Source organism: Podarcis bocagei (assembly GCF_964188305.1).
Source record: "Podarcis bocagei genome assembly, chromosome: 4".
In the NCBI taxonomy this organism is placed as follows: domain Eukaryota; kingdom Metazoa; phylum Chordata; class Lepidosauria; order Squamata; family Lacertidae; genus Podarcis; species Podarcis bocagei.
In genome coordinates this window covers 17445145-17469745 of record NC_138128.1, presented here as the reverse complement: position 1 = coordinate 17469745, position 24601 = coordinate 17445145, and the positions used below count along the sequence as shown (strand labels likewise).

At 41.5% G+C, this 24601-nt stretch overlaps 1 protein-coding gene across 17 annotated transcripts in view; it reads right to left on the bottom strand.

The window, feature by feature from the left end:
• Positions 1 to 24601, bottom strand: part of MECOM (MDS1 and EVI1 complex locus) — a 468901-nt gene that overhangs the window by 17140 nt on the left and 427160 nt on the right. For 7 of the 17 annotated variants that reach the window (XM_081189979.1, XM_081189988.1, XM_081189990.1 and 4 more), the window contains 4 exons: positions 20114 to 21476; positions 19788 to 19874; positions 17638 to 17725; positions 8706 to 8732 (listed from right to left, as the gene is read on the bottom strand). In XM_081189979.1, coding sequence (XP_081046105.1) covers positions 8706 to 8732; positions 17638 to 17725; positions 19788 to 19874; positions 20114 to 21476 — 1565 coding nt within the window. The remainder of the gene's footprint in view (positions 1 to 8705; positions 8733 to 17637; positions 17726 to 19787; positions 19875 to 20113; positions 21477 to 24601) is intronic. The other 10 variants (XM_081189991.1, XM_081189993.1, XM_081189994.1 and 7 more) reach the window with 5 other exon arrangements.

Here is a 24601-nt window from a genome sequence, read left to right as displayed (position 1 = left end):
CCTTATCTCTAGTGCTGCACCCTGATAAGAGTTTTATGTGTGACTGGAGGATCACACCTAATGAAGCTATTCCAGACTTTTTTTGAATACATAAATACGCAAATAAAAACAGTATGAATCCAGACATAAGAATGTGAAATAGTTGCAGAAGTATTAGTAGTAGCCAAAGTGTCAACTCGGTGCTACATGCTTCACAAATGCATAAGCAACCAAGGCTCCTATCCTAACTGCACTTACTTTGGAGTAAGTTCCACTGAACACAGTCCAACTTGTGCAATAGTACTGTGTGCCCCTAAGAATAAGGTAGCAGTGGAGATACAGGCATTTACAATGAGTAGAAGAGATGCATGCCTAGAAGGTGAAGCAAAGGTTCTTCAGGAAAGGCTTACACCTGCAGCCTCTGCTTGATGGAAAAGTACAGGATGCCGTTGCAAATAATGAAGTGTTCAAATTACTCTGTATCTTCAAGATTAATGTATAATAGCCTTAATAATTTTCTCATTTCAATACTGAACTGACAACTAATAATATTACTCAGATTGAAAGAAGTTCGTAGAATCACACCCTTTGTCCTGAATGATTACAGAATTGCCTTAGGGTAAGCCTACTCCCCCCCCACAATCCTAATTATGACCATTTTGCAGAAAACCCAATATAGTAAAAGAGGTTTAGTTCATGAGCCCGGGAATCTGTGAACTGATTTTCTTCTCGCTTACATTGCACTTACTTACACAAAAGTGGCTCCATCAGGCTCAGTGTTACTCATCATTCAGAGAAATATATATGGAAGAAGACTTATTTGGCTTACATTTTTCATACTAAGATACAATATAAATATAGTAATTTGGTTTGCACTTTCTCTTTTTAGTCCAAAATAAATGCCTGCTCATTTCCTTGAAATGACTATTCATATTCTGCTTAGCGCTAGTATTTTTCTCTCCTTTTCGCCCGTAGCCTGCTCTTCCATTCCATGCTCAGACTTCTAATGCTCACTACAAATTGCAATGTACAGGGTTCCACTGCCAATTTGCCAAATGTCTTTCATCAAACATTGTGAAAAAAAGAAAAAAATCTCAGAGGAAAGTCAAGATACATTTACTTGTCAGGAGACAAATGGGAAAGCAGAGGGAAGCAGTAAGGGCTGGAAGCTCTGGGTTTTGATTCATAATCACTCAGCTGCTAAAACATTCTCCACAGATGCAAGTGGACAGGGCATTTGTCAATATGAAGGGTTGTGACGGGTACTGATCGTAGGGCCAAGATATGTAATGATGATGCTGGTTGGAGTAGGAGGCAATTCCATCCTAGAAGAGCAATGTCATTATCAGCCTACAGAGTTCAGCATTATCATAACATTTATTTTTCACTCCTTCCTATTTCTCCTTTCCCCCAGAATAAATCTGCCATTTTATTTCTCATTGCATTTAATCACTTCTAATTGTTTGCTAAGAGAAATAATTTTGCTGTTTTACTATTGCCTGTGATGGAGGGATGGAAGCAGGGAAATGGTTTTTGGCCTTCTGGCAGATTAGTAGTGACACATGGCTTAGGAGTAAGGTACCACCTATTTCTAGTTTCATGGGGTGACATGCATCTGGGAGGATGAGGAATGGCTTAGTTATATATTTAAATATTTGAGTCAGTCTCATTACCAAGTGCTTTTAAAACTGTGCTTGGGTCAACATTCTTCCTTCCCACAGATCCCAGCATTAGTTGGTTAACCTATTTTCCTTTTCCTGTTTGAAATGGCTTTATCAAGCAATTGCCGTGGCTTTAAGACTTGGTTCTGATCTATTCTAAGGCATGCATGTACTAGTCATTGTATACAAACCAGAGCTGATTTCTTAGTATGTGTGTTTCACTAATCCAGTGGCGGAGCTTCATGCTTCGGCACCGGGGAGTGGAGAGCAGGCGGGGGCGTGGCTGGCGTGCGTCCCGGGGGGCGTGGCTTATGTCCTGGGGGTGCGCCACCTGCGGGGCATGGCGCCCAGCACGGGGGGGGCAGCCGCGATGGCACCCCACCGGGATTGCGTTGCTGGGGGTGGTGTGCTCCCCCCGCCCCCCCTCCTCCACCAGTGCACTGATCCTGCCTGCCTAGTTAATGCACATCAGACTTGTAGCAGCTGCACAGTCAATATATGGCAGTTTTATGAGGCTTGCCAGTCCACCCAACCCTAGGATCCTATCGCCAGTCAAATGCTTATGTTGCTTCCAATGGCTGCTAGTGCAGCCATTCCTGGTTGCATCACTTCCTGCCTACTTATATATTCAAATACTTCTTTGCTGCATTCTCTTCTATTTAACACAGCACTTATAGCTGCTTACTGCAAAGCTAAAAATATACATCCCACAATAAAAACAGCCAACTAAGAATCCCATAGTTAACCAACAATGCAAGTGTTTATAACATTAAAATAGACCTCAGGAAAAGTATTCTGGAAAAGCTAAGTTTTCACCTGGTGACATAGAATCAACAGAGAGGAAACCTGACACACCTCACCATAATGTTGGTGACATGATAGAGAAGGCCAAGCCCCACACTCTCACACTCCTCACCTATGTGAATAATGGGCCATGGAACCAAGAAGGCAATAAATAAACAAATTCTCCAAAGTGCCTGAATTTATTATTATGTTTTAGAAACAGATTTAGTTCTCTAGGGGCAATCTGAGAGTAAGTCACTTTATTCAATATAGGGGATTCCTGAATTAAAACATGGAACACAGCCAGCTGATCTAAGGGCTCAGGAAAGAACCTATGGGAGTGGCATTCTTTAAGGTGCAACCAGCATTAGCAAAAGAAAAAGGTATGACTGCAATCTACTTGATGGGTCAGTTGGTGAGCCAGATGTGCCCATAGGCTGCCTGTTGAGGAACACAGATCATACGGGAATTGGCATAATAAAATTTAATCAACATGAAACGGCCAGCTTAATCCTCTGCCTTGAAAACCAGCCCAAACAGGGCTTACATACAGTAGGACAACATAAGATGAACAATTCATTCTGAGCAATCCGTGAAGAATATAATTAGTGAGTGATGTTTATACCAGATTAATCCATACAGAATTAAAGAGTGTGCATTTGCAGAAATATTCCAGGGTCATTCAGCAGCAGCATCTGAAAGAGGACATAAAGCTAAAGGGGGAACTAAAACTTATAAGGAAGGTGATGCTGCCACTAAAAATGGCAGCCCTAGGTTGAGTCTCCTTCCAACCTGGTAGCATCTATCTTACTTTCCCCCGTCTTGACATGATGCTGGGTGTTTCTTTGCCTAACTGGCTGCCACTGGCAGAGGTGGTGAAACATGTTAAGTTACTGCATCAGGATTCAGAGTAAGTTGTACTGGATGTTAAAGGGCAAGAATCAAACTCATTTTAACAGCATCCCCATATGTAACATAATGCTTAGTTCTTCCTTAAGGGGCATGCTTGAAATCAGTTGCATTCCCCTTTATTTTTGAAATAGACCTGAAATAAACTGGGAATAAAAGTGAAGTGACAAGGATGGAGGAGATTACCAGCTTCTTTCTTCTGCTTGCCTACAGTCCTTTTGCCCATTTGTATTCTCTCCTCTCACTGCTGAGAACCACTGGAGCAGCATGAAAGCTATCAGTGCAGCCTTCCTTTAATCTTCTTAGTGCCTGCTAGGGTAGCTCTTTGCCTCAGCCAAGGCAAAAGGTCATTGTTTCCCCATCTGAACAGATGTTCCCAGACAAAGAAAACCAAGGAAAGGTTGCTGAGGCAGAACTCGGGTCTAGAGGACATATCAGCAGTTGAAGGGGAAGGAAACTCTACAAGAATGTCATAGCTATATAACAATGGCTGCTAACAAAAACGCAGACCATCAGAATGTGAATGGTCCGTGCTTAGTTTCCAAAAATAGAAGGGCAAGTTGTTCAGGTCAAGCCCAGGAATCGCTCCCTCTGACCTGGAACACTTTTATTGCTACTACTACTACTATTCTGCATTTACATAGCACTTTTTGTTAGCATTCATAGTGCTTCACATACATCATCTCAGTAACCATTAAAGTACAGTGGGCCAGTAGCATTATTCTCATGTCGCAGATGAGGTCTCCAGCTGTTTTTGGGCTACAACTCCCATCATCCCTAGCTAGTAGGACCAGTGGTCAAGGATGGTGGGAATTGTAGTCCAAAAACAGCTGGAGACCCAAGTTTGGGAAACCCTGACATAGTGGCATAATAAAAGCATTCTGCAAAAGCTTTATATATGCACATATTCATTCATTAATTCATAAATGCATACATGCTATTACATCGCAAATTCCAGGGTGGAGCTCAGGTGTGAATAGCAGGACAGAAGATTATACTCCCAGTCAACACTGACTCAAATTAATCACAGGAATTCTGGCAGGGGTGGTTTCCTGCCCAGTTACTGAAAATCCTTTATAGCAAGAATTTTCATGCATGTGCTCTACCACTGAGCAAAATATTTGAACCTTCTGGTATAGGAAGCTGCATGATCAATGATATCAGACTGTGAACACTAAGAAATGTAAATTTAGAGAAATTATCTCAAAACATGAACAGGAACTACAAAAGGAAATAATTGCTTCATAACTTTTAAGGCAGTATTTTTATTTTTAAAAACCTGCACAATAAATATATGGAGTTCAATGTCATACTGTGTTGTAACGGGCAATAGCATAGTTAACTCTTTGCAGAATTAAAGGGGGACAGGTCAGTCAAGAAGATACTTCTTTTAATTTAGAGAAAAGAGTCTTTTGGATAATGAATAGTTAAACTGATTTTTTTTTGTGGGGGTGGGGCTGCATGAAACTGGAAGCAAATTTCCATCACATTTTAAAAGTATTTTTAGTTTTTTGGCAAAGAACTTGTATTCATGTACTCAAAACTTTATGTCATATTATATAGAATATAGGCTTAATTTCTACACAGGCGGTATGGAGTCATTCTTTTCTGAAAATTGTACTTGGGCCCTCTTACATGGAAACTCTTTCCCTGCTCATAGATGTGCAGAGTTTTGTTTTATTTTTTAGAGGACGAGACAATATCACTCTGCATAAGTATAATGCCACACTTTCCTAAATAAGTGCCATACAAGTCATCTTATGATGAAAACAGCATGGTTAAAAATGTCAGCCCTGCTAAATCAAAATGTTACCAGCCACCACTGCCCACTTCAGTTGCCCGAGTTCCTGCTGGTACACAGACACACATGCACCCCCCCAAAAAAAAACCCCCAAATCTCCCCTGGGACCACAGGAACAGAGAATATGGAGAGTCAGGCAGGATCTTCAGAGTTATCACTAGTAAATGAGTATATTTGGGAGGAGGGGGACGGGCTGACTGAGAGCCATGAAGCAATGGAGCCTCCCAGCCTGAGCTGATTCGCTGTTGAAGGAACAGCTCTCTTCCAGGCAGCAAGGTATAAGGCAGGCTTCCTCAACCTCCAAATATTTTGAGACTACAATTTGAAACTACAATTCCCAGCATCCCTGACCACTGGTCCTGCTAGCTAGGAATCATGGGAGTTGTAAGCCAAAAACATCCGGAGGGTCGAGGTTGAGGAAGCATGGTATAAGTGTTTAAGGAGAGTGATTAAAGAAATAGTGCCCCTATTCATTCCTTCCTGCCCCAATATTCACATGTGAATGCAAGGCTAGAACAGATGTCTGGCGCTGAAATATTTCCTCACCGAGGGAGACAATATTCCTTATCCAAAACCAACATCATGTTACCTCATATTAAGAGAAGAAAAAATTCAGGGCAACGATTGGATTTTATATGTCTACAGAGACATTCCTAGAGCTAGGGGGTGGCAAGAGAGTTCTTTGTTTCCACTCTCATACACAGGCTCCTTATGGTTAAGCAATGCATGCTCTTAATCTGGGCTAAGTATGTTTTTTAAATAAATAAAAACCCAGCATATTTTAATGCTATACAGCATACCAATTTTGATTTACATACGTAAATAGCTGATTCTATCTGCATTCAGAAGTTTAGAAAAGGAAGCTGCTTGTATCCCGTACCTCCCTTTTAGTCCCAGAGAGGCTATAAACTGTTGGGTGACGCAAACCTGCACGCTCTCCCAGTTCAGGCCCAAAAATGTAGACATGGCCATAACTAGAGGGGAGACGGTATTTATAAGCATCTCAGATGGGTTTGATACCATCAAACATGGCCTTGGTCCTTTATGTCAAAGTTTATTAGCTAGGGACAGAAAAACAGTAACAGATATATAGGGTAAATAGTCTGTTAAAAATAAATAATGACTTAATACCTTGAAATCGGAGGATTACATGACCCTAGCATTTCATAAATTAGGCCACTGAAGCCTTGCTTCACAAAATGGCTGGCCATCATAATTCATGGGAAATGAAAAATGATACAGATGTTCATTTTCTATGTTAATTAGTGCATTTTTAAGAAATATGAAAAATCTAGACCATATCAGCATCTTTTCATTGTCATTGCCAATACATTTTATTTTGGGTCTATTTTAGCGACCCTCAAGAAGAATTGTATGGATTTGTTCATGTGAATAGGAGAAAGGAAAACAGGGGAGAGATCATTTGGTTGGGAATTTCATTCTTCATCTCTTCCTCAAATCTGCCAGTGAGAAAGGAGTGGGATACAGCAAGGGAGGGAAAATGCTAAAATATTGTAAACTGCCTTAAACCTACAAGTGACAGCGGGGTTAAAGTGGAACAAACAAACTGGGTTGAAGACGTTCGTATTCTTGAAATACGAAACCTTCCCATCACTTATTTTCCTGTAGCTCTTCTCCCCAAGTGAATCTCTAATCTTTCTCTAATCTGATCTCAATTTTGGTACTCGAGCCAGAAAAGTGACGCTGTGCGACAGACTGCAGAAAAGATGTGTAGCAGGGAAGGTCTGCACTCCTCAGCTATATATCCGTTTTGCTCATTAAATGAGACCCCTCACACCCATCTCTCATTTTCAGAGCAGACCTGGTTTTAAAAACATGTATCTGTGGTCTTCATTTGAACCTGAACTCCCTTGCTGTTCTAAAAAGGAGCAGGTCTGACCTGAAAACCTTTATGGAGGTTAGACCTTGTCATGTGACTGGCTATAATTATTGGTAGTTGCTTCCGTTCACCAATGCTCATCATGATGCACAAGCTAAATCTATCTGGCTGCATCAGTGGGAGAGGTGAGACTCCAAGGCCTACTCCATTGGCTTGGGTGGGAACAACTGCAGTGTAGTTTGCCCTTTCTCAGAAATGCCTCCATCAGCAGACAATCCACCTGGTCATCATCATAACATTTATGAAGAATATAGTATAATTTATGAAGAACTGGTACTTGAATCTGCTTGCCCTCCTTGTTTCACTTTTGTTTTGTGTTTGGTGGATGGTAGTCCATCATTTCATAATTTTTGCACAGCGCCAAGAAAATATTAATAAACTGCCCAATCAATCAATAGTTCTCATCCCCCAGGTTCAGGGCTCACAATTAAAAAATGGAGCTGTACAAAGTACTGCTACGAACTATGAAAAAAATAAAAACAAAGAGAGAAGTAAATTGTAATGGTCACGTGCAGAGTACTGAGGTGAACTGATGAAGTGCCACAAGAAGCAGTTGAGCTTCTCATTTTTGCCCAAGCCAACTGTAGGCTCATCCACACTTCCGCTTGTTCCATGTCCAGAGAGCACAGGTCCAAGAGATTTTCTCCTTGCCCTGCTCCTTTCCCAGCGAAAACCTGCTCTTTAGCTTTAAATTGGGGCAAACATAAATCCATAGAAAACCCAGTTGATGTTTGAGCTGATTGAGCGATAGGGTTTCCCTGGGGTGGGTGGGAAATATACTTAAATAATGACTATATAATATTCCTTTACATGGATTCATCTGCAAAAGATTGTTTCAAAGGTGGGTGCTCAGAGAGATCCTCCATCACATGTTCAAAAAATGTGTGAGTGGATGACAGGGATGCCCAACCTAGCTTGGTACTTCCTAGCTGTGGCAGCCACAAACACACATCTATGTGTTTTGCTTGATCTGCTTTATGCATGTACTGACACATGCATGTGAGGGGAGCGCTGTGATCTGTGAGGGATGTCATCTAAACTCGCCAGTATGATGGCTTCTGATCTATACAGTGGTGCCCCGCAAGACGAAATTAATTCATTCCGCAATTTTTGCCGTCTAGCGAATTTTCCGTCTTGCGAAGCACGGTTTAAACGGCTTAACAAAGTCGCAAGACGTTTTCGTCTTGCGAAGCAAGCCCATAGGGAAATTCGTCTTGCGAGGCAAATCGCGGACGAAAAAACCTTTCGTCTAGCGAGTTTTTTGTCTTGCGAGGCATTCGTCTTGCGAGGTACCACTGTAGTAGATGGCAAACAAAGCCCACACCAGCACAGTAAAATGCTTTATGTGTGCAATTGTGCTGCTGTAAGCTCAGAGCTTTGGATCAGTCACTGGCACAACAATTTTATGCCTCTAGAAATCTTAATACAATTCTTTGAAACGGTTGCACATACAGTCCTTTGTAGCAGACTCCCATTCATTAGAACGTGTAATGGAATAAAGACTAGCATTTGATGAAAAGTAGAATAAGACACAAGTGTGATTTAGGAGAGCTAAAATAATTAGCGGGAAAAGACTTGTAGGGTTGCAGTGAAGTAAATGAGTTTTCATGTCACGTTTCTTATGCAATTTCTTCTACAGTGTTTAAATTGAAAATATAAAGAATGAACTTACCCAAGTTCTTTGATCAGGCAATTGGAACTGGGAGCAAAATTGAAACAAAAACAACACATTATTCCTGCTTTTGGATCCCTTATTGCAATTAATGTATAGTTCATGCTACAATAAATTGGTTTGTCTTTAAGTTGCTAAAACTCTTTGTTGTTTTTGCTATGAGTGACTAACATGGATTACCCTTCTGGAAGTGGATTATTTGTATCTGAAGTGACATTGGGCCAGTACACAACAGTGTTGAAATTCCACTTAAGGTAGGAGAGGGCAATTTGATCCAGAGAAAGGGAGGTAGGAGAGTATTTTCCCAAAGCTGGCTTGCCATTTCTTAACCAGAGTTAAAAGGGAGTCAGTGCTGTGTCTCAACTTGTCCATCATATCCAAAATGCAGTGCGGCCATTGTAATTATTACGTTCCAAAATGATCGTTTTCAAAAAATAAATCAAGATGTGTTTATTTTAAGTAGATTTTTCTTTTAAACAGGGTCTGAGTGGTTTGGTCCTAATAGCTTCCCATAGTTTTTATGGGAACTTACAGGTATGTTTGTCAACCACTAAAGTTAATCTTTGTATGATTATTAAAACAGTAGCACAAAATAAGTTATCACACAACACTGAGTTAAATTCTGCCTTTGGAACTAAAGCAGCGTATCTCTTAGTATGTTCTAATCCTATTTTACCAACCAGCAAAATTGTGGTAGGTCCCTGACCACACACATACCAGTTTTGTCTCAAAACTCTTTTTCATTTGCGTGCCATTTGCAGACACTATCTCTAAATTTCACTTTAGAATAAAACATATTCACATACAGATTTATTTATTTTTACCTTTCTGCTCATTTATCTTATTCACAAGTGCAATGCATAACAAGTGCTTAAGTGCAATGCATAACAAGTGCTTAAGGTTAAGAGATGCAATAGTGAAGCATGGAGCAGCAGCAAGCTCAGGGGAGCTGCTTCCGAACATGGATGGCAGCCCACCAAGAGCTCAATGAACCTCACAGGGTTTTTTTGTTGCCTGCTGCCATGTCGTGGTTTATCGTAAATAGTGAAGACCTTCTTCACAGGATGTGGGCTGCAGAAGAAGCGAAGCAAAAGTAGGTCCTGAACATTTACAAGACAAGAGAACCAGGACAGGAAAAGACACACCAAGGAAGACTAGCAGAAACTCAGGACTGGTACCACACTCAGGCTCATTATTCACGTGATTGGTGCCACTTGAACTATGCTAAATCATAAGAGGCAGCTGGTTTACTGGCACATGGTAAGTAAGCCATTTGTATGGAGATGCTCACCACACGGCTGGGAGGATTTTCTGCAATCCTCACAAACCTTAGTTTTAGACACTTGTGGTGATGTAGGTAAAGCTGCGGCAATTGCACAGTAAGTTGATCAAGTGATAACAGCCAAAAATGGGAGTATTTCCAAGTGGTGGCAGTATTATCTAAAGACCAACCACCAGAGGAGCTAGAGTAAGGAAAAGCAAAGATCCAAGGAAAAACAGGCCGGCTAAGGGAGATCTCTCAATCTGACAGCTGATCAACATTCACTCAACCAAAGCTTTCTTTGCATCTCCAAGAAAAGTAATTTCATCTGTGCATGCTGCCAATACATGGGTAAGATTGTGAGTGCTTCAGGTGTACTATGCATAGCCTCATATGCATGCAGCCTAGATCGGCATGATCAGAGGCGTAGCATGGGAGGGGGGTCCCTGGGGGCCGTGGCCCCGGATGCAATTTTGTGAGGGGGCTCAAACAGGCTCCTCCACAGCAGGCTCCTTTATTGGAGCCTGGCTCTACGCAAGAAGGAGCTGCGCCTTGGCTGCGGCGCTTGTGCCTGGCACAGGCTGACCCAGAGGAGGTAAGCAGGAGGAGAGTGGGTGGCAGCTTCCCCGCGCCTCTCCTGCTCTGAACTGCAGTGTGTCAAGGATGCCTGCCACACCCCCCCCCCCCGGGGCACATCCCACACACCGGCCCAGGCAGCGCAGGCATATGCTCCACCTCTGGGCATGATTCTTCTTCACACAAAAAAGAGGACAATTCAAACCTACAAATGTACATGTCCACTTATGAGCCCATACCTTGTGTTACCTCATACTTTATTTTCTATGCCTTGGGCACTCCACAAGGAAGATTCCATGAGGCTCAGTCACATCCCCAGGAGGCAGACCTGTTGACCAGCCTTCCATTAACCTCTTACTACATCCTTTTGCAGGGGCTACTAGAAGGCTCTAAGTCACTGCAGCCAAAACAAGTGTACAGTGGTACCTCGGGTTACATACGCTTCAGGTTACATACACTTCAGGTTACAGACTCCGCTAACCCAGAAATATTACCTCGGGTTATGAACTTTGCTTCAGGATAAGAACAGAAATCGTGCTCTGGTGGCGCAGGAGGCCCCATTAGCTAAAGTGGTGCTTCAGGTTAAGAACTGTTTCAGGTTAAGAACAGACCTCCAGAACAAATTAAGTTCTTAACCCAAGGTACCTGTGTATTTGTTTTAATCATCTCTCATTTTAACTATAGCCGTACAAGTTTGGGAGTGAGTTCTGACATAGGGTTTATCAATATTTGTAGCTCGGTGGTAGAGCAGTTGGACTTCTATACAGAAGGTCTGGAGTTCCATCTCTACAATCTCCAGGTAGGGCCAGGGGAGCTGCTGCCAATCAGTGTAAATAATACTGAGCTAGATGGACCACTTGTTTGACTCAATACAAGGCCGCTTCCTATGTTTCTATGTTAATTGTTGTTGTTGTTTAGTCATTCAGTCGTGTCTGACTCTTTGTGACCCCATGGACCAGAGCATGCCAGGCACTCCTGTCTTCCACTGTCTCCCGCAGTTTGGTCAGACTCATGTTGGTAGCTTCGAGAACACTGTCCAACCATCTATGTTAATTACTCTATTTTATTTCTGTTCTTCCTTTTGATCCAGAAGGCTACCCAAGGTGGCTCACATAAAATAATAAAATACAGTTCTTTTGGGTCTGTTTCCAACCCACTCTGGCATGTAGCACTCACCTGGGGTGGCATGTACCACAACCCACACATCTCATCATCAGCATTTTATTAGTAATACTACATTTAAAATCTGCCTTCCCTCCACAAAGCCCAGAACAGCGTAAGTGGTTTTCCCCATTTTATTCTCACAGCAACCCTATGAATTTGGCTAGGCTGAGAGTAACTGGGTCACAGTCATCCAGTGATCTTCATGGCTGAGTGGGGACTTGAATATGCATCTCCCCACTTTAACAACTATGTCATTCTGGCTCTCGGGTTATTGTAGCTGATAAATACCTAACACAGTGTTAGCCACCACACAAAAATACTTCTAAAGGGGCAACAGGTTTGTGTACATTTCCCACAAGCAAAACAGAGCAATGGTTTGTGAAGTGGGGGAGTGACTGGCATTGATATATAGGGGTGTGAGAGAAGGGTAGAGACAGTTCACTTCATCCACCTTCCGTTAAGTCACCTCTGAACTTTGGTTGCTGAACACAGCTACTGCTTTGAACTCAGTGTCTGTGATCACTGCTGACGTCATGACATGCTAATCCTAGGAAAATAACACTCTCAGCTGCAATCACGTACCCACTTATCTGGGAATAGAGAATCACAGAATTGTAGGGCCATCTAGCCCAACCCCCTGGAATGCAGGAAGCTCAACTCAACTAAAGCATACATGACAGATGGTCTGGGTAGACATTCACTGTCAGTTACCTAATTTATATGGAAATCCCCATAGTTTTCATTTTAAAAAGTAAATAGTTTTCATTTCATTCTAAAAAGTATATCTGTTTCAAACAAGCAGCTTTGTGTGAAGATTTTACCCCTTCAGAACTTAATGTTAGAAGCGGCTCTCAGAATATGAAGTTTGGCAGAAATAAAAGATGTGATGAAGTTTACATAATCTTCCTGGGTACAGACAAAGGGACTGTCTCTTAGTCATGTGACAAAAGGTAGTGTGGTTGTTAGAAAAAAGAAGGTGTTGCATGGCAGCCTTTCCTCAGGTCCTGCTTGCAGCTTTCCCTCAGGCATCTGGCTGGCCCATCTGTGAGACCAGGAGGCTGGGCTACATGGGCTGCAGGCCTGATCCAGCAGGCTCTTCTATGTCCCTTCTTATAATTGCTCCCTGCCAACTTCCCTCCACCCCCATAGTTCCTGTTCTTTTCCTCCCCCCCCCCTTTCCAGTATGTATTTATTACACAACCTTTAAAGTAGCTCAAAGCCACATTTTTGCTTCATATGGAGTAGCTGAAGCCCAAGGCCAGCTTTTGCAGAAATCCTGCATTTTATTTTATTTAAAATCTTTATATACTGCTTTATATTTAAAAATATCCAAAGCAGTGTACAACACAGAATTACAAAGCAACAAAAACAATCAGTATAAAACAATAGATATATATAAATATATAGTAGTCCAATCTGGTCGCCGTGTATGCAGCAACATTACTAATCAAAAGATGCCTCTTGGAGCAAACACCTTTTTACGACATACTTAAATCATAATGCAGTTTATGCAAGCCTAATTTCCCAGGTAGGCAAAGACCTCTCTACCTGTTGAATACAAGACAGAATACCAGTGGCTGTGGTGCCACCACAAGATTCCCATGTGCTGGTTTCAATGAGTTGGGCAGTCTATATGGGAGAAGGCACTCTTTCGGATACATTTATAAGCTAACAGCGAAACCTCAAACCAGGCTCAGTAGCAAATTGACAGCCAATGCACGTGCCTCTGCTATATTCACAATATGCAACTCCACTGAGCAGCCATGCTACCGCATTCTGTACTGGCTGCAGCTTCTGATCCAGCCTTGGGATGAGCCCTGCAAAGGCTACACTGCAGTAATCCGTTGCTGAGATTACCCGGTGCATGGGTCACTATGGCTAAACTATCCCTGTCCAGGAACCATCGTAGCTACTGCACCAGCCAAACCTGGTAAAAGGCACTCCTAGTCCTAGCCACTATGGTCACTTGGGTCTCTAGTAGCAACGATGGAACCATTTCAGAGGGAGTGCACCCCCTCCAGAACAGGTGAATTATTTCCTTGACCCAAGAACTGCTTACTTACAGAGCCGTCATCTCACTGGCCCTCATCCATCCCACAACTACATCCAGGCACTGAGTTGGGTCCTGAAAATCAGTACTATCCAAGAGTTCCTACAGCTGGGTTACTGTGGATCTCTCTAGTTCCTCAAAATGGGGATATTGGTGACTAGGCAGTAGTTGTCATACACCAACAGGTCCAGGGTGGGTTTCTTGAGGAATGGTAGCACAACCAGCTCACCACCACACCCTGAACCCACCTGGTCATAGCCACTTCCTGCCTAGTCCTTATCAGTCAAGAGCAGCAGGGATCAAGAAAGCACATGATTGGTAGCACTGCTGCAGGCACCTTGTTCATGTCTTCAATGCCTCACTAACTGCAACAGACCCCACAGAGTAAGATCAGCTGATGCACTGGACATCTCAGTGGGATCTGCAACAAAATTATAGTCCAAATTGCTGCAGATGCAACCAATTTTATTCTCAAAGTTCACTGGAGAAGGTTTTGACATTCCCTGGACCATCATGAACAGCTCTGTAGCCCACTTGCTTGTGGATGCATGCAGTGGAGGCAGCAAAGTAAGCTATTCTCTGCCATGCAACAGGCATGATTATGTGTTCTAGCAAGTGTTTGGTTGGCCTCACAGTTGTCCAGTCTACTTTATTACTTGCAGCTCACTGGAGTCCCTGGGAGCAATGCAAGCTCCAGAGTGCTGAAGAGGGCACTTAGCAGTCATGTTTATGGCATGTCACATCTCACTGTTCTGTATTCAGATCACCCTTCTCACATTTTGGGGCATAGATCAGAATAAGAGTACATCCCACTCTATGCATTGGATTTACAGCATGCCAGCCTAAACACCAAAACACACATTGTATTTGCCACTGAGAAGATGTTGAAAACATTCACCCTGTAATAACTGATTCCCTGTTGTATCATTTTGATTGGGTCCATCACATTGCACATCATCTATTCTTTCCATCATACGTGAAGGCATAAGAACCATTTCTTGTGAGTTCCCCCATGTGTACAGTTCAAAAGCTATGTCAAAGAGCAATCACTTTATATAGAAGGCAGTTTTTTGCTAGCATCCTCATGACAAAACATAAATTGTAACTAAGTTCTCATACTCTAGCTACTGCTTTTTGCTGGCTCTCAAAAAACAATTAGAACAGTTATAGAATGCTTAACTCACCATCAATTGGTGATAAGAGGAGTAACAAAGAAAGATGGGTTTGACTCCATATTGTCTCAATTTATATCGTTTATTAACAATAGTACAGTAATCTCCCTTTTGTCTCAGTCACAGCAGCCACTATGGAGAAAATATCTCAAGGCTCTTGACTGAGGTATACCCTGTGGATGTGAGCTTAATCTGTAATGTAAAAGATTTTCCAAGTCTGTTTTGATGCCATGAGGATGACTGCATATGAGACTTAACATTTGTGCATGCATTAGTCCTGGAAGGAAACACTTTATGCTTGGCAATTGTTGTTTTTTAATTCAAAATACCAATTGTGATACTAGGGTTGAGCCTGGAGCCTCACGCACACGCCAAGCCCCATTCTGTGTCTAATAAGCATGGGACCCCTTTGCCCAGCAGCGCTACGGCCCATAGATTGCAGCAAAATACTGGGCAAGGTAAAAGCTGTCCCATGAGCCCTTGCTGAAGAGGGGAGGGGAAAGCCTATATAAGGCTGCTTCCCCTGGAGCTCACAGCCATTTTGCTTTGAGAGCTTCCTGCCCATGGTGGCACCCTTGGGTCAGAACAGTGCTTTTTTCTGGAGGGATGCAGGGGTACACATACCCCTAAACATTTTGTGAATCTAAGTTTGGCCTCATTGAGGGGCAGTATTTCAATATGAGTAGGAAAACGAGAGTATCCCTAAAAAAAATTTTAGAAGAAAAAAAAAAGCACTGGCTTACAGCCTTCACTGACCAACTGAGCAACTTTGGGTTGCTGGTTGACAGAGCCAGAAAGGATTTCTTTCTTTCTTTCTTTCTTTCTTTCTTTCTTTCTTTCTTTCTTTCTTTCTTTCTTTCTTTCTTTCTTTATCTCTCTCTCTCCCCCCCTCCCTGATTGGCACTTGGTTGGGGTTTTTTCTGCCTTTCCCTCAGTGAAATTATGGCTTTCATCATCATCATCATCATCATCATCATCATCATCATCATCATCATAATAATATTTATACCCCGCCCATCTGGCTGAGTTTCCCCACCCACTCTGGGTGACTTCCAATCGAGTGTTAAAAACATTACAGCATTAAATATTAAAAACTTCCCAACTTTCTTGGTTAGACGGAAGAACATTTTTGGTATGAGGGCGGAAATGGCACTGGTCAGGATCAACATAGTGTAGGGGGGCCCCCATAAGGGGCCTGAGGGGAGGATGAACCATGGCAAACCCAATCGTGGGTTCGGTATCTGCCCAGTTGGAACCTGCACTCTGGTCCCTAGTGAGACCTTGCTTGCTTGGCTTGCACCACAGCAAGGTTCAGCACTGGGCGACTCCTGTTGTGCAGGTTTGGGGCGATCCAGACCCAGCAGATCCATCCCATCAACATGGGGCTTGTGGAATGATGAACTGATCCAGGGACCCAATGCCATACCAACCCTTGCCCTGTCTGCTGCTGTCAATAAAGATTTGGCCTGATTTTATCCCGTCACTGTTGTACAGTCTGGCTATTTTACTGCTCTCATGGGTCACATAGTGCACCTGCCTGGGCAATGTACTGCATCCCTATAATTTTGTCCCGAAGTGTCCTAAGCCAGGTTTCAGTTAGTATAAACTATGCATTCTTTATCCACTTATTAGTAGATTCTTATGAAATAAATCTTCCCTGAATGCCAGCCTACACTAATTTGGACTACCACAAATACGGTTGCTGACAAGTTCTCATAACCTTATCCTCTGAGCTTGGCCATGCCTGCTAAGCTGCGCATAATCATTTTCAACAGTAAAACAGTGGCTTTCTATAGTACTGTGGAGCATTCTGTTAACAAGGAGGTTAACAATCATATCAGTGTTTGCCTATAGTGTTATAAATGAAACATAGCATTAGAAATTAGAATTCCAAGATCCTAGACCTTTGTTTAGGCTACTAAACTAGCATAACCAGAAGAAGCCACCTTGACCTGACAAAACAAAAATGGTGAAGTCTATGCAAGCAGTGCTCAATTTTATCTCATGCATCAAGAAGTTACAGGTGGCAAAGGTTATGTATTAAGGTGGACCCACAAATTCCTGTGGCTTAGAAACAAAATAGACCCTAAACTTGTGACTGAGCCTGTCTGTCATGCACTTGGGTTGGGCATTTTTGCCCCCTGGCAGGTATGACATAAGCAAATACCAGAAGTTGCTCCCTGTTGACATATCTTGAAAAATTGAGAAGTAGACATATGGTGGATCAGTCATATTATCATTTCACCAGGTGCTTTTGTTTGGCATAACTGCTTAAGAACTTAGTTTAACAAGCACAGTGCCTTGAAAACAGAGGCTAGAAATTCAGGGAGGTGCTTTGGGTGTGCCCGGCATTTTGCTCATGCCAGTCTGCATAGTGCGACTTCTGGGCATTTTTCTTAGAGGCAGTCATGCAGATGAAAGACTACTTCCAGTACACCCTAAGGGGCTTCTCTTGTGGCATCTGAGACACACAACCCCAGAATTCCACTGGGCATGTGGAGACAGTTGCACTATTCTCTTGAAGTCTTCCTGAAAAACATTGTGAAAAGTAAAACAATGCTACGTGGTTTGTTTCTCCCTGCTCACTAAAACTTGTATGTTTTAGGAAATCCGATAATGACTAAGATTCCCGTTGTTCCTGTGCACCTGTGTCTATGGCTTAACATGTTTGTTTACCATCACAACATCTTGATTGTAAAAAATACTTACTTGTGGGTGGAATAAGAATCCCGGGGATGGTCTCAAGTACTTTTCTTTTAAAGCTTCAAGTGGGTCAGTTAGCTTTCTTTTTTCTACTCTGTAAATGTTAAAATAAGAATGTTCTTGTGATGACTCAGTCTCTCATATGGATAACTATTTGATAACTTGGATTCAGAACAAGAGGCAAAACTTCTCAGGCACAAAGATCAAAGACAAGGAGGTGCGATTCACTATGCTCTTTAATGCCAATGAGGCTGGTGGGCACCCCTTAAAAAACTACGCCAATGACTCTGGAAACATTCCAGTTTCAAGTATCTACTATTATGCGCAACAGAAACTGCTGAGTGGTCTGAGCACAGTTATCAAAACCATAACTATATTATCAAAACTACAGAGTTGAAATGGCCAATTTTCTATGGAACAAAATCAAATATTAAAAACAAACAAACAATCGGACTGAAAATTTTTCTATGAAGCATTTATTATTGTTTTACTATTAATAATATTATCTGCTTTTGAAGTATGGGAAATGAGTTCCAAATATGTCAGCATCGACGCTCACCACTTCAAATACAAAATACATCTATTTCCATATTCATATTTTCTCCCCCCCCCCCAAATAGGATTATGGTTTTTTTGTAACTCATCATGAAGGTCTGCCAAGTTTATATCATTGGCTAACTGTTTAAAGAATGAGAGGATTTTTTGTTTTACATTTGGAAGTTGTAGATTAGTTAAGTTGTGCCAAGTGACTGAAGCAGCAAATTCCATAGTAGACAAATACTACAGAAATAAACAAAACGGGAGGGGGGGGGAGAGAATAATTTTAACAGGATGCTATATTTATTTAGGTCTAAATCCCATGAATGAATATCCAGATGTGATATTCGAAAACAGCAAGTTGGCGTCATTCAGCACTTGTTCATAAACGTAGGCCAGTTTTTCCCAAACTTTGTTCTTTCAAAATATAAAAATAAAATGTTCCTTTCCCTGTTTAACCTGAACAGCATACTTGTAGAATATGTAAGAGTTAAAATGACTCACTCTCAGAGGAGCCCCCCCCCCCACTCCCTGTGTTTCTGCATGAGTCACTGATCTGGGTATGTCTCCTGGTGGGAAAGAAGCAAGGCCAGAACAGTGACTCAAGCACAGGCAGATTGGAGGCCTTTCTGAGGGTGGGTAATTCTGCTGCCATCTCTGCATTGCAGATGAATGAGTTTCTCCATTAGAGAGAGAGAGTGCCATCCAAAGTAGAGGTTCATTGAAAGGATGTTAAGCCACAGCAGTAAATCATGCAGAGATGCAGTGAGCTCTCTGCTCTGTGGGTGGGTTATTGAGGGCTTTAATTAAAGAGCCTTTAATTATTTAATTAATTTTGACAACAATTGCTGTACTCTTGCTGTGTGCTGGCATATTACATGGGAATGAACACCTTAGGCAGCTGGCAGCCGTTGTTATCCCTTGTCCAATTGCGTTCTGTTTAGATTTTTGTTCATCTGTTCTTGTGGTATGCTTTGCTCCTTTGCAACACATACGCACCTACGGCTGTACACCAACAGAAGTCAATATACTCATGGGAAACACACTAGTCTGCATTGTCAGGAGGCAGCTAGAATACTTCCACTCACGAGGAAACTATATTTGGGTACAGCTGCATGCCTGATGATAGATCCATCAGGCTTGGGCTCTTACTTACAAAGCGAGAAACTAGGCTAGCCTGCCATTTGAAGTGGCAAACTTGGGGGAACAATTTATTGTATTGTCTTTCCAGAGATCACATGAAAGACAGTACCCATTCAATGTGGTAAATAAAGAAACTATTTTATGAAAACCCAGAAAAAACTCTAATCAGGAATATCAAATTGAATTTGTTTGAATGCACCGGCTTTATCAGGTGTCTCCCTGGATAGATCCAGAAAATAGCATACATTGCTATTTCCCTTTGTAATAATTGTTCTATTGTCCTGTGTTCAATAAGATATCCGAACACACTAAGTAATATTTACTATTATTGTTATTTCATTGCTATATTACTATTTATCATGCAGTTCCTTTGGCATTAGTTGTAATACTCTGCACAGCAGAGTGCAACAAACACTTCCCAATAATTAAAAACAAATCAGTAGATTACTTGATTGTAAATAAAGGCAGAATTTTACCCTTGAGTTCCACGTTGTGTTGCTATGGTACAACGTGTTTTGAGTTCTTGAGTGAAACACCTTTGATTGCAGTGGAGATCGACGTTCCTAGTTTGCAAACAAAAGCTGGATTTGACTGCCAATTTTTAAATACATTATTTTTTTCTGAAGGGAAAATTGCTTCAGATATAATAATTATTTTGTATTAAGAGAATAAATGTTTAAAAATCCCCAGTCCCTAAGCTGCATTCATTCAAATTTCAACTATTTGTGCATTTTATTACATTAAATGACTGAGGACCATAGGCCATTTGGGCCATCTGTATAGCTTGTTTCATGTGTATTACCTGTAAATGGGATCCATAAAGAAAGGTGTTGGCCTTGCATGTTGCAAAGAGATGTCCGATGACTTCCTTGATTCAAGATCAATATCTCCTTTCTTTCCTCCAAACACATGGTTTTTCCGAGGCTCAGTCTGTTTTGTACCACTAGCTCGACTTCTGCTGCCCATACTCAAATCTAGAGGCTGGTCCTGGTTGGTCACTGATGGAGCTGCTGGTTTTGAGGTTATAGGAGTAAGTGGTTTCTCCTCCTTACGTTTAGTGGTAAGGTCAAAGGGAGACTCGGAGTTTCCCTTTAAGATCTTCTTTGCTTCACCTGGCGATTGGGGTTCCATTTTCAAAGGTAACGGTCTCAAGTCTCTATCAGGAAATGGGTACATTGACTGAGAGAATGCTGGAAAAAATGGGAGGGGAAACATGGAAGGGTAAGGTAAGGCTCCAACCTTTTTGTCCTGTAGCCCCACAAGTCCTGTCGAACCAAAGTATTTTTCAGCAATAGAGGCAATGGCCTTTATAGAATCATTCACAGCTCCTGACACCGCAGTTTGCTCCTCTAAAGATGGTGAGAAGATGGAATGATTGCTGTATTCTTTCTTATTATTTACGGAAGCCAAATTCTGCAGAGAGTTTACTTTGTCTTTGAACATTTTACCATTTTCTTTACATTTCTCTTTATCACTTTCAATGTCACTTTCCAGATCAGAGCCAGAGGTGGTCTCCAGGTCACTCCCACTGGGGGTACTGACATCATCAAGGTCACTACTCTCTGACTGGTCACTGATTTTTTCATGTGGCCTCTCTTCGGAGGACCTTTCTGGTTGAAGCTCCACTGGCTTATTTTCACTTAGGTTAGGTGGGTGCTTATTTAGTGCCTTCAAAATATCCTGGGTAGCTGGCAGTGTCTGAGGATGTGTCATGAGGGGACTTTGACTTTTGATTGATTGGTCTGTGTTTGGCAGTCCTTTAACAGGAGAACTAGCAGGTATCAAAGGTGGCCTGTGGTACAAGCCTGAAGGAAACAGACCAGGGAAGCTAAAAGAAAATCCAGGAGCTGTTGGAAAGGTAAGACCAGCAGGATGCCTATTGGCACCAAAATAGTCAGCAAGGCCCGGATTTGCATGATTCATATTAACCATGGAAGATTTATCCATAGCTGGGGTTCCAGGAAGTGATATGCCTTGGCCAAAAAATCCTCCTGCCGCAAAATGGTTCTTGCCCTCACAAAATCTCCTGTGTTTATTTAAGGAAGACGTAGTGCTGAACATTTGTCCACAGTCTTTGCACTTGATTTGGGTTCTGCAATCAGCATGCATACGCTTATGACGGCAAAGGTTTGAAAACTGAGTATAGGACTTATGGCAGACCTCACCTGTGTGTAAACAACAACAACAACAAAAACTCAGGATTTAAAGTAATTTTTTCTGTTCCTCCTCCCCACACCCCATTCAGTCCCACCCAGCTGCTTTAAACTGAGCATCTGAAGTCTCATACACTTTTAGAAAACTTACTTAAGAGTTCATTCCTAAACATGTTTACTCAGAAATAAGACCCACTGAGTTCAATGGAATTTATATCCTTGTATATGCAACTATGGCTGCCACCAGCATTCCTATGTGCATACACTTAAGAGTAAGCCCCATTTAACACAGTCTGTTGATTTGAATGGGTCTGTTCTGAGTACGACCAACAATGGACAGCACCAAGGCCTTAAACATGTATAGGGGCTGCATTGTTAGTCAGACATCTGAAAGGATGAGTCTGAGTGCAGATTGCATGTAAAAAAACCAAAATTGTCCCAACCACCAAAACAAGGAATTCAGTTAGGCAAATATAATAAGAAGCAGAAAATGAAAATCCCCACATTTCTTTCCCTTTTTAAAAAAAATCAACATTAGTATCATATTGTTTTATTGTTCATAATATTTGACAGCCTTGAGTTTTATATGCATTGGCCAGGATCCAGAAAAATCCATGTGCATGCACCTGAAACCCCTGTCCTTCCGATTCAGCAGTCCCCTACTTGCAAGTTGAGAAGAGATACAAAGACGTTACATGGAAGCCAATCTTTTGCACATACATGGAGTTCTGGATTATGGTCACTGCTTTATAGTACAATGATCTTTAGAGACATAAGACATAATTGCAGAAGAGAATACCATATTGACCCTTGCATATGCATGAATAACACTTGCATATGCATAAGTAACTTGACCCCGTGGTTTGCTCCATTATTTTGATTGCACAAGCATATAAAGTTACTTTTATCTAAGAAAGTCTGAACAGAGGTTACCACAGGTTTAGTGCTTTTGATATATACTGCTATATATATACTGCATAACCATGATAGTTATACTGGTCTGATTTCAGAAATAAAGTACTGTGGTTGTATATGTGCACCATGAACAAAGAATACATTTTCTAAGCTAATTTCTACAGTTGGAACAATTCCTATGGTCATTTACTAAAACAAATCTGCATTCAGAACAAATGTGTGCTCTTGGCAGGGCCTTGCCAACACAGGTATGTGGTAAGTTTTCTTCAAAATCAGGGCAAATGCAAGGAGGACCTGCAACAAAGCATTGCTGTTTGTGGCATGCTGCCGTAAAAGATTTCAGTCATTCCATTCTCCTTCCAGTTTTGTGTCTTCCTCGGTTGTTACTTAGCATTCCATGGTCACCGAGCACAGCTAGTAGGCTTTGGGCTGTTGGGAGGGGTCCCCTCCCGCTTAAGGTTTTCCCCTAAAACACAACAAAAAACATACTTCTGAAAACCTTAAGAGTTCCTGGCTGATTCCTCCCTTTTGTATGGGAATATAATTGGCACACACAGCCTGAAATTTTAAAATAGATGCCTGCAATAAAATGTTGCAGCATGGGGTGTTGCAGTCAGTCATCCAGGATTATACTGTTCCATTTCCCCTCTAACTCGGTTTTCTATCTCCTCTACCCCAACAAATCAGTCAGTATTCCATGGCCTCTGAACATGTTCAATTCTCACTCAGCTTATTGAGAGTTTTTTTCCCGTCAAGGTTTTCTGTCCTTCTCCAAAACTTAAGGTTCTTCCAAGCTTGCTGACACTTCCCTCCTGGGTGTGGATTTTGCCACTTTGGCTATATACCACCACTCTAAACTCTAAATAGTGGGTATGGTTATTATCCTTATGCATTAAAACTCAGCTTCCTCCAGTAAAGAAGAGTTGAACAGTTTAACTTTTGCTCAGTTTGTGTTATATCACAGGCTCTTGCCCTTCACACATCAAAGCCATACAACAATGCATATTGTGCATTCTCAGACCTTCTTAACAATTATTTTAGTGGTTTCAGACAGGCTGACATAATTTACAATGGCTCTATTTTAAGCCTGCAAAGGAAACTGAATTGAATGTATCCCATCCTGCACTCTTGGTTCCCATGAACTATAATCACGTCCTCTGACTTCCATGTACACCGTGGCTGATGCTAACCTTCCTGCTCTTATAAAGCTTATCCTTGAGAACCTGCCCGCTTGTTGTCTGTCTTAAATGTTTACCCTGTAGCTATCTGTTCCCATCACAACAACAAAGACTTCCATTGTCTGAGAAGGCCCTGATTCCACCTGCCTGGCTCAGATGAGTTGCCTTGCTGATATCTATCAGACAACAGCTAGAGTAACAGTTGCAGGGTTGGGTGCAAGCCAAAGAAATGTACAATTCAGGAAGAATGTTATTGCTCTGTATCAGCCAGGGTTCCTGTAAGATACCTTTCATTCACAAGGAATGCTCCAGCCAAAAAAATGTATTAAGAAAAAAATATTACTCACACAAGAACAGTAGCAACTTTAATTTGATCTTTCTAAGTATGAGGTATTTTCCCTTTATTTGGAGAAAATATCACACAGATTGGAGAAACATTTGGATTTTTTTCTAAATTAAATTCTTCAATTCGTCAATTTAATTTGATCTTTCTAAGTGTGAGGTATTTTCCCTTTATTTGGAGAAAATATCACACAGATTGGAGAAACATTTGGATTTTTTTCTAAATTAAATTCTTCGATCCGTCAATTTAATTTGGGATATTTATTGCTTTTAAAGCCCAATGCAGATGGCATTCCTCTATTGCAGTGTTCAGGACTTCTAATAGTGAAGTTGCTATTGATTTGTATGGTATCCAACTTGCAATCCTATAAGTCTTATTATTATTGAACTTAATGGGGCTTGCTTCTGAACAGAATTGTATGGGATTGCACAGTAAAGAAATTCACAGGTTCTTAACTGGTCTGAAGGCACATGGTACAGTTGCATTGCTGGAATTTACTAAATAGATCTTGGCCAAAGTAATATCCAGGTGAGATACTTTGAGCTCTTGTAGAAAAGACAGAATACAAATTTAACAAAGAAATAATAGATTTGATATGCAAGCAGGAAGACTTCTTTATATACAGAGGTACTCAGTTGTTCCCTTTCTCAAAGATAATAGGCTGGCACTTATTTACACATGAAAATACATCAGAGATATAC